An 11001-nucleotide genomic window follows, 5' to 3' on the forward strand; every position below is an offset into this window, starting at 1 on the left:
AAGAATACAATATTAGGCATTGATGGTGTTGGAACAATGACGATAGCTCTTGTGACTTACGCTTCAGTGCAAAACCTAAGGCATGATATTATTTTAATATAGGCCCTCTGGTTAACTCCATATCTAAAGTCACAATTACTAGGTCTGATGTGATGTGCTTCTTAGTAATGCTTGAGACCCTCAACTCTCAAGCTTTTAAAATCATTATCCTCTTCAATACTATAGTAATCCAAGGTCGGTAACACGTGCAGAGGAGGATGTCCAGTCATTACAAAACATCGATAATCATATTTATCCAAACTAGTGATTTCTCAGTTATGATTCTCTAGAGCCAAGGTTGCTGGACCACATGCCCATTCTCATGTACCTTGCCACACTCATTACAACTCTTTCCAACGATATGAGAGTCACCATGACATTTCACCTGAACATCGAGATGGCCATCATGAGCATCTGGATCAACATCGGGAGCCGCTTCGACACAATCGAAATGAACGAGACGACTCACTTCTTAGGGCACAATATCTTCAAGGGAACTAAGAGACGGGTCATCAGGACTCTCAATGGATATTGAGAACATGGGCAGTCATTTGAATGCTTACACTTCTAGAGAGTAGACTACTTATTTTGCCAAGGTCTTGAAGAATGATGTATTCGTTTCTCTTGATATATTGTGTAATATTCTAGAGAATTCTTGTTTTTACGAAAATGCCACCAAGCATGAGCACAAGGAGGAAACGAAGTGAAATCATTAAAATATTAGCCAAGAAGACATACAAGAGTGGTTATTACATATATCACGCAAATTCTCTAGAGGAAATGATTAGTCGAGGTTTTAATCCTGGATTCAAAGGTTTTGATGGTGTCATTTAAGGTTTTGTTCAAGTTGGCAGAATGGAGGACGCTCTGCAATCAGTGGCTCATATGAAGTCCCGGGGACTTGCACATGTGACCTTAACATCCAATGAAGTCTTGAGTGCTCTTTGTGATCAAAATAAGATGACGGAAGTCGTCGAGGTAAAAATTCTTATTCTCACCATGACTATTCAGGTTCCCTAACCTAGCAGCGGGACACATAGGTATGATGTTTAATGATTTCTTGACCATGTCAGTGCATTTCTGCGCTAGCAGGGGCTATTAAGGTTGTTGCATCTGTTGATGTGAGTGGATTCTTAGCCCAAAATGTGTAGACGTTTCAACTTTGGTTGTAACAAATTTAAATTTATGTTGTTGTTAGTATTATGATTTTCTGTTGTAACATAAGCCAACCTTAGAAGAATACATGCAACTATTTTAGCTCAAGAATTTTGTAGCAAATTGTGCAAGGGGAGCTACAACCTAGAATATAAAGAACCTAGAATCTTAATCATTTTGCAACAAATTTTCATCGATGACTGAAATTTGTATCAATGGCTGATGTTCATATCGTTTTATTCTATTTTTTTTAGTATCATGTCTTTCGACTCATAAAGAACCCATGCAACATAGAAATTAAACCTGCGACAAAGTATACAGGTGGTATTTATTAAGATCCTTGTAGGTGTTGTTAGTTGGTCTTGCACAAAATAGTTGGCACACCTCATTCCAAATGTCCCAAAGTTGCAAAAGATGTAGATACAGACATTTTTGCAGCCAAATAATTTAACCCCAGAGCAACCGATAAATCCAACAACATCGGTAAGTGACAAAATCCAAATAATCAAATCAGGAACAATGAACATTGGTAGTGAAAGAAGGGAGAATAGCTGACAAATAATTGTCAACTACAATAGAAAAAGTAAAGTAAAGAAGAAGAAAGATGGGGTCTTGCGAGCAAGAAGTTGTGACGCCCATAAAAAAGGGAAGAAGTGCATAAGGAGGGAGTGTAGAGCAGGGTATATATTAGTGAGCAACGTGCAGTTCAACATTCAAAGGTCGATTGGGATCATGCATCGGCAACACAAGCGAGTCTAGATGTCTGATTACACCATGCCAAGAATGAGCCAACAATTTGTGCCAGGGGCGTTTTGGGAACCAAGTGGGACTTAGGTGAATTATAGGATTAAATGTAAAATATACATGAAATGATATAAAATTTAAATGCCATGGAATGTGAATTTCTAACGGGGGAGATTAGTTAAGATATTTTCATTAAAATATTCCCATCATGATTATAAAATATTTTAGGGTTAAGGGTTTTGAGGAGCATGTAATGGGATTATAGTGTGTGTTGGGATTGGAGTCTATATTTTTGTTGTAGGGTTTTGAGTGCATATGGGAGAAAAGAGTTGGGAAGATGGTGCAACGTCCCTGTCGATATGGGGATTGCAGTTTATGTACATTTTTTTTGTGTTAATGTAAGAGGAAACTGGATTACAGTTCTATGTTTTAGTTTTTGCAGTGTGTAATGTAAGTTGTTGATTAGTTTGGTTTGTTTTTTGTGCATTCTACTATGTTATATTTATCAAAATTAGTTGTTTCTTTTTATTGGCCCTCCCAGCAAGAGGGTAAATTATTTTTCCTGATTACAAGAAGATATGGAGGTAACCAGATAATTTATTATACTATTTTATGTGAAATATTAACTTATGAGTTTTCCCATACACATAATGAAGCATAGTTACTCAAGTTTACTTTTTTATTTTCTAGTATTTAAAAAATATTTTGTGTTTCTTTGAGAAAATATTTTAGCCATGAAATGTTTTCTAGAAATCTGTGAAACTACTTGTAAAGTATAAGAGATGCTTGGAAATTTCCCAGTGTCAACTTTGAGTTGTTATAATCATTCAAGGTCCATAGTATCCTATGTTTAGGGTGTCTCTAGTCTCATGTTTGATTCCTAAGAGTTAACAGAGAGGAAAATCACATTTATTTATTTATTTATATGTAGCATCATTTTAACCATAGAATGGAGCTCTTAAGAAATTTGTTGTTTTCATTGGGTATGTATTATATTCTTTACGTGGTTATTTCGACACACTATACATTGCATTGGGCGCACTGTGGGGGTGGCAACACCCCTTGTTCGAAGGGGTCACAGAGGGGATGAAGCCCCCCTTGCTTGGGGAGTATGGAGGGGGGGAGAAACCCCTAGATGTGGGGGCTTGGGAGTATTTTCCTAAAAATCTATTTAGGCGGCTATTTTGCATCCATTTCTCATGGCTTTGGGCACACAATTTTCACCTTTAGTGATTTTCTAGTGCATGGTGTTTTTTCCATGATTTTGTAGTTTCAATTAAGGAACTAAAGTTGTATTCTAATCCATCATATATGGATTAGCAGTTTATGAATGTCACAAGATATATGTTGTATTATAATAATACACATAAATTATATTGAAATAATCTCGTTGGTTCTCCTAGTTTGGGTTTATAGGAAAAAATATTTGTGTTAATGTGTGTGTTTTCCATTGTACTTTATTTATTATTAGGAATATGTTTTCAATAATTAATTAGACGTGGTTACAACCTAATTTTTCGGTGATACATATTTTATTTTAGGCATCGAAATTGAAAGAGATTAGGCAAATTGGAAACTCTAGTTAAATAAGAGGAAGTATGTTGAGACAATATCATAGGATTTACTATGTAGGAATGTAAACGAGTGGAGGTAGTTGTTCCTGTAAGTGTAAAGTTATCTATAAAATAATGTTCCACAACATAAGAAGAGGAAAAATACACATCTTGTGTTCCATATGTTAGTGTAATTGGAATTTTGTTGTATCCAATGGTATGTACTATACCAGACATTGCATATGCAGTGGGAGCCCTGAGTAAGTATATGTCGAAACTAAGGAAGGAGAATTAGACAACAATAAAGAGGGTTTTGATCTATTTGTGTGGCACTACTAGCTATGGAATATGCTACCATGGAAGACCATGATTGGATAGAGTGTTGGGCATACATTGATTTGTTGATGTAGATTGGGTTGGAGTTTTGGATTATAGAGGATCTACAAGTGGGTATGTTTTTAATCTATTTGAAGGAGAAATTAGTTGATGCATAGGAGACAATACGTATTGGAACTCTCGACTACAATAGTTAAATACATGGTAGCCACTCATGTAAGAAAGGAGTAGTATGGTTGGAGAGATCGTGTTTATGTATTTGGTTGGCCCAATGAGCTGTGAGAATAAATTGTGAGAGTCAGACTACAATATTCCTAGGAGAGAACCCAATGTACCATTCTATGACAAATCATATTGATGTTCAATATCACTTTGCGAGAGATATGGTTGAAGTAAAGAAGACATTGTTCATGAAGGTGGACACTTTGAATAATGTTTCAGATTCATTAACAAAATCTGTGATCACTGAGAAATTCTATTGGTGTAGAGAAACAAAGGGTATTATTGAAATTTATTTGTAATCATATACGCTTGTGAACCCTTTGTGCAAAGAAAATAAAAATTGGGAGAATGTTGGGCATGTGTTATATTCTTTTCATGACTATCTTTATGTGTCATACGTTGCACTAGGTGTAGTTGTGGGGTCACAATGGCAACACAATGACTTATTTGGGGGGGTTGCAAGTGGGGTGAAGTCCCCCTTTGTCTATTAGTTTGACAATGGGCTTCTTCCTCCTTACACGAGAGTTTGGGGGTACCACCCCCAAAACAAAATTTGATGGTTTTTTTTCATTTGTTTTTAGTTGTTTTAATCACATGATCTTTTCCTTTAGTAGTTTTGTGGTGCATGGTGATTTTTCCCATGGTTTTTTGGTCTTGGTTAAGAAACTACAATTATATTCTAATCCATTGTAAATGGGTTGGTATTTTATGGATGCCATGGGATATATATTGTATTGTAATATTGTATAGAATAATATATTGAAAAAATCTTGCTAGTCTTCTGTAATATTGTACAGAATAATATATTGAAAAAATCTTGTTAGTCTTCTGAGTTTGGGTTTCCAGGATAAAAAAACTATATTAATGTGTATGTTTTCCATTGCATTTTTTTGGTTCTAGTAAGAATATATATTTGCATAAATTGATTGTACAAGGATAAAACTTCCAACTTCTCAACTATAAAAGGAATATTATTTTGAAAAGATAAATTATCTAAAATAGGTTTACTATGAAATTTGTTGTTTCTGAGTTGTATATGTGAGATTGTTTTGATAGGAAAAATTATGTATAGACCAATAATTCAGATGCGGGATGAAAAGAATATAGATGTTGAAAAGAAAAATCAAAATATAACATTAAATTTATTTTGGTTACAAATGAAAAGTATTTAAGTACTTTCCTGTGTTTTTGAAAAATGTTCTGAGAAAGATTGGAATTGCTAAGTTTTATTCTCAAATATTAGTATATGTTTTTTTTAATGTTGATCAAAACACATTTATTTGCAATGTCCAAATGTTTTTTAGTAATGATGAAATTTTAATATGTCTAAGTAGAAACTTATTCTGTAAGCAATAATAAGATATCTCACAACAATATATTTGTGAGTAGATATTGTTAAATATGGTAAATAATCTTGCTTTGCCACTAATAATAAAACACTTGCTTCTTCATTTTCTATATGTAGCTTAATGACATAAATACAATATTAATTATGACATTTATTTAGTAAATAATTAGTTTTTCATATTATTATCCATAAAGTAGTTTCATTATAGAGAGGTTGATGTATATGTGGTGATTCAAAACTATATAATACCATAAAAAAATCTCAGGCTTAGGAGCCATTGCACCATGTTTGGATTAAAAAAATCGAAATTATCCACAATCAAATTATCTGTACATTTAATGGAAGCCACATGTTTTGACATCGTTTCCTATCCATAGAATGATTATATACCAGTAGTTAATATGAAAAAAATGAATGAAGATTGGTAGAAATTCCAGAGTGAGAGGGAAGTGTTTTCACATTATTAGAAAAAAATCAAAAGCAGCAATATAATAAAGACATTTTCTTTTTGTCTAGAGCCAAATGATGGAATCTATTAAATGATATGATAATCAAAGGAGAATTAATAGAATTCTAAGGATATTTTAATAGAGGAATTTAAGCAAAGATGAAAATGCTTGCAACATTTTAATTTGGTTAATATTTAATAGCTTTTTTCTCTGTATTGTTTCATGGCAACATTGCAACTGAAACCATTTTCATTGTTGAAAAAATAGAAGTCGAGGCCACTTTTGGCATCCTTGTTGCAAAGAAATATAGTCTCTAGGCGTTTGATTGCATTAGAATTGCATGTTTCAATACTTGTGAAGTTGAACCCTGCTTTCCAAAAAGTGTTAGTGGATGCAAACTAGAACGTTGTCTAGAATTTGGTGGGTGGTGGGTGCAGTTATTCACCTGATGGAAGATGTCTTCTTGAGAAGTGATGCCCATTGTCCAAGATTTCTGACTCTCTAGTTCAATTTCTCTACAACTTCATGTGAGTGTTGAATACACCATTCAAGAATGACCTAGAAGTTGAGGACCAGATATTAGGGTTCTTGGAGTTTCTTTCCATAATGGAGAAAATCCGTTGTTGGAGCGTCATAGTGGGTTCCTACAAACCGGCCCATGTTTTCTTCTCGACAATTACATCACAATTATTTCTCGATAGGGATGACACATTGTTTGGTCTAGCTTCACTCCATCCAAATTTTTCTGGCTGTGACCATAGCAAAATCGCAAAATCATTATGAAATATTGGTTGTTCATTGAACCGCCAAACATCATCCTTGCACACACACCCATAAAAAAAACCTTCATGGTTTCACCAACAGTAATTCAAAGATTTTGCCATGGAATTTGTAGGATTTCCTTTAGACCGCATTAAAAACCATTTGGTTGTCGTGGATCTTTTAAAATTTTCTCAGAGTTCACATTACAAACCAATTGGTATTGAAATTTGGGTTAACTCAATCCATGTGTACAATACCAATACTTTACGTAAGAGCTGACTCCCACCATTTCAACTCTTGGTAGATCATGAGCATGCGACATTGAAAAAATCGAGATGGAATGTTTGCATTCACAACCTACCATCACCTACCTTGATTAATGTTGGCAGCACCCGTCCCAATGCATAGGTGCCCCTCGCAATGCATATACATTAAATATCCTCTTGAAAACATATACTCCATCTTGGTATGTCCTTCCAACCTTTCCACATGTTCACTCTCTGCTAATCGTCATGGTTGGAGTAAGCATGGTTGTAAATTTTGTCGGGATAGCCATCGACTGCACTACCTGTCTTGCACCATTTTATTTCGATGTCTTCTTTACGGGAACCAAATAAAAAAATAAATTGTGAGATTGGTTTTATTTTTTCGTTGAGGTGTAATTAGCTTTATATATTTAAAATAAGTGATGATGTAAATTAGCTATGTCATTGCAGATTTTGAGAGTTCTTGAAATGATCTACTCTATAATGCATGAACTGATGAGTATGAGAGTATGAGGTGTAATTAGCTTTATATATTTAAAACAAGGGAAGCTACATCGCAGCATGTCCCTGCCTTGACCTGGAAATCTTTACAATGCCTTAACCTGGACGGATTTACAAGTTACTTTTGAGGTAGCTGGAGTTTCCTGTAGAGGAATAGTACCTTAGAGGAACAGTTCTTTTGCATGCTTGCCAAGAATGCAGTCCCGCAGAGAGATGCTTGCGAAGAAATGTTGCCCTCGTAGACGCCATCAACCATCAGAAAATCTTCAGGAGGAATGTCGACGACTGTCCTCCAGCGGAGCCTAGAGGCCTACAATGTTCAGAAAAAAGTAAAAGCAATCAAGTAAACCAGTGAATCCCAGTAATCGAAATATCTTCTCGGTTGAGATATCAACATCATTTTCATAGTAAAACAGCCTCCAACCACTTGGATTCTGAATACAATCAAATAAGCCCAGTGCTTCTATAGATGTATACTTTAGTACCAAAGTATTTTGCCTTTCTGTGCTGGAAGTTGTGCCTAAATGACATTCCTGATCCTCTAATTTCGATTTCGGTTTCATATACTTGGCGCGCAGTATGACGTTGATAAATGCTATCCTCATGAATCTGCATTGAAAATGTTGAGTAATCAATGATAATCACTTAACTAGATTGGAATCAGAATAAAGAAAAAAACCTATTTTCTACACCTAATTGTTTTCCATTTACTTTGGCGCCCAGGATTGAATATGAGTAAGAAGTTCAACCTGATGAGCTGATGTCGGATTCAGATTTTCCAAGGTATGACTATATATCTTGTGTCTACAATATGTTGGGGGTGTCGGCACTTAAGCAACATTTGGTAAACAAGTATCATAAACAGTTTTGGCACAAACGTGCATGGTTTTTTGAAGTGTTCCCTAGTGTTGATGCTCTCATTGAAATTTTCTTTGATATTTTTGATGTCCTAAAGGACGAGTAACAACATATTTATAAGAAGAATTGAGTGATTACATGAACCAAGTAATGGTGTTGCTGGTCTTCATAAGTAAAAGTTCAGTGTCTTCTATGAGTCTGTTAAGGTCTTCAATTGACCAAGAAAAGAACACGGCCTCCGTGTGAGGAATATCCAAGGCCTATCGAAAATTCATCAAAGTATTCTAAATAGATATTTTTCAATTTCAGTTCCTTAATCTCTGTATGACAATTCCCTTGCCAAGTATGACAACGGTGGCAACATTCTTTGCAATTATTGTCTGTTGTTGGAAGAATGTAGGGAAATGACTGATATCACCATTCTCTTCTTCTAGATGTTGCTCTACATTTATTGACTTTGGCAAAGATACGTATTATCTATATACCTTGGAAATATCTCGTTCGTTAATTGCAGATGAACAGCTCGCAGTCATGGACATTGTAAATATGTGGAGAACAGGCGTATAGGGGTTCAGGTGACATTGAGGGCTGAAAGAAAGTCACGCCAATAGAGGAAACACAAGGCTAACAATTGCATTAACCCATCTAGGCTGGTTCGCCATATCCAAAACCTCTTCAGTCATCACCCAATCAGTATGGGACTAATTTTCCAACCTCGAATTCATACCAAAAGGAGAAAGCCCACAGCGTTAAATAGAAAATTAGAATCAGTGTGGCTATACCTTCATCCAAAAAATATAAAGTGCAAATGTTCAATCAGCTCTGTGAAATCCATTCATATCAGAAAGTCAGTAACTTGCGCAACTAATTTAAAAAGTGGGAAAGGTTTCCACTAAATAATAATGAAATCCATTCATATCAGAAAGTCAGTAACTTGCGCAACTAATTTCGTTTTTTAAATGGTGGCGCATTGGAGCCGTTACAGTGACCATTGGACCACGACCCTAATAGTAAATATTTATATTGGCCAAACAAGTGGCAAGTATCAGATTACACACGACGAGCCATGTTACATCTAACCAACAATATATCAACGGCATGAAACGGTCACTGATACACCTGTTTTATAAAAAAGCCTCAACACATCCACGTATCTCTCATGCAATGAGAGATAACCTACATGCATATCAAATGCCTTCTTCCAGATCTGGGGTGCATGCATACCAAATGTCCAGATTGGGAGGCTTCTCTGTCACGTTCGATGAAGGCCATGAGAGATAACCTGCTTGCAATGATAAAATAAGTCTTCCACCCCCAAAAAGTTTCAAAGTTCTGCATTTTGTTTCAATTTATATGGTTGTAGCCATGTTCAAAGCATGTGGGATGGGAAGTAATGAAGCGGGAAATATTAAACATTGGGTTTCTGTTGTGTTTTTGTTGGTACTGTGGATGAACTTCAACTTCAAGCCGAGTGTTGCAGACATTATAGCTCAATGTCCTAAGTGTGGCAATACTTTTGTTCCATACCCTTTGAGCACCAACAATGGTTGTGGCGTCCCTGATTACAGAATCTACTGTAATGCGGCCAAGGAGCTGGAGTTCAAATCCGTCAATGGGGTCTTTTATAAGATCGTTAGTATCAATCCAGCCACCATAAGGCTGGTTATTCAACCTTCGCCTCTACTTAACGATTCTTGCAAGACTCGAGACATGAATAACCAGGGACTACAATTGAATCAGAGCCTGCCTTTCAATCTTACAAGTACGAACACGGTTATGCTGTTGAACTGCGATCCTATAATATTGACATCGCCATTGAATTGTAGTTCAAGCAATTCGTGTCATACATATATTAATGAAGCCAAGACAGCCATGGCGTGCAGGAAAGATGGTGTCTATTGCACATTTATAGCGGGAGGTTTTACCACTTCTCAGAGAATAGGGGTACACTCTGGTGGTTGCAGGGCTTACACGAGTGTCCTAAATTTCAACCCGACAGTGCCTGCGAGGCAGTGGAACTATGGAGTAGAGATATAGTGGGCTGCACCGTTGGAGCCTTCTTGTAAAAGTCAGGCAGATTGTGACCAAAACTCTGCTTGCTCGCCCATTCTCAGTTTCACAAATTCTGTTAAGATGAATGAACTTGAGGATGTCGAGTTTTCTAGCTTCAATGTCTAAGACTAAGGTCAGAATGGAGACTGAAGCTACCGGTCCTGGATAAACGTGTGCTTCAACAGGCTCTGCTTAGGCTCTGCTTCAAGCTCTCGAGATAGATCTAGATCTTGCTCATGAAGGTATGGGTCTTTATCTCTAAATTCAGAATCCCAATCAAAAGCATGAGGGAAAAATGTAAATATACAGGTTTAAAAAACTGAACCATGAAGAGATAAATTCGCCAAATTATATTGATTGTCCACAGCTAATGTATGCCTACCTGCCGCCGCTTTTGTTTACATGTAACAGGTGCCAGCGCTATGTCATACACTTGAGCCCTCTATCGCCATCTGCAAGATTTCACCTCCTTTAGAAAACTGTCAAAGCAACACTATTATTTTTTTCAAAGAGAAATGTTTTTCAGAATCCATTAATTCTTGATATTGATCTCTGTGACAGGGCTCTTTCTACAACAGTAGAAGAATTGCAGGGCTCTTTGCACAACAGTAAAAGAATTGAGGCAACAATTTGGTTTGGTAATTTGTTCTCTGTGCTTAATAATTTCTGTTATCCAGCGATATGCCAAAATCTTGCTGAGAAAGGGCATTGAGGAA

General features: G+C 36.1%; 1 protein-coding gene across 1 annotated transcript; it reads left to right on the top strand.

The window, feature by feature from the left end:
* Positions 1 to 9586: 9586 nt before the first annotated feature.
* Positions 9587 to 10270, top strand: LOC149171032 (wall-associated receptor kinase-like 20). Its single transcript, XM_089425815.1, has one exon. It carries the CDS (start codon positions 9587 to 9589, stop codon positions 10268 to 10270), a length of 684 nt encoding a protein of 227 aa, XP_089281941.1.
* Positions 10271 to 11001: the final 731 nt, after the last annotated feature.

Source organism: Pinus tabuliformis, chromosome 4_2 (assembly GCF_031772625.1).
Source record: "Pinus tabuliformis cultivar Carrire ecotype Pingquan chromosome 4_2, CPIR1, whole genome shotgun sequence".
Taxonomy (NCBI): domain Eukaryota; kingdom Viridiplantae; phylum Streptophyta; class Pinopsida; order Pinales; family Pinaceae; genus Pinus; species Pinus tabuliformis.

Excerpts from the sequence above, each read along its gene's own strand:
- LOC149171032 (XM_089425815.1), top strand. The coding sequence starts at position 9,587 with ATGGTTGTAGCCATGTTCAAAGCATGTGGGATGGGAAGTAATGAAGCG.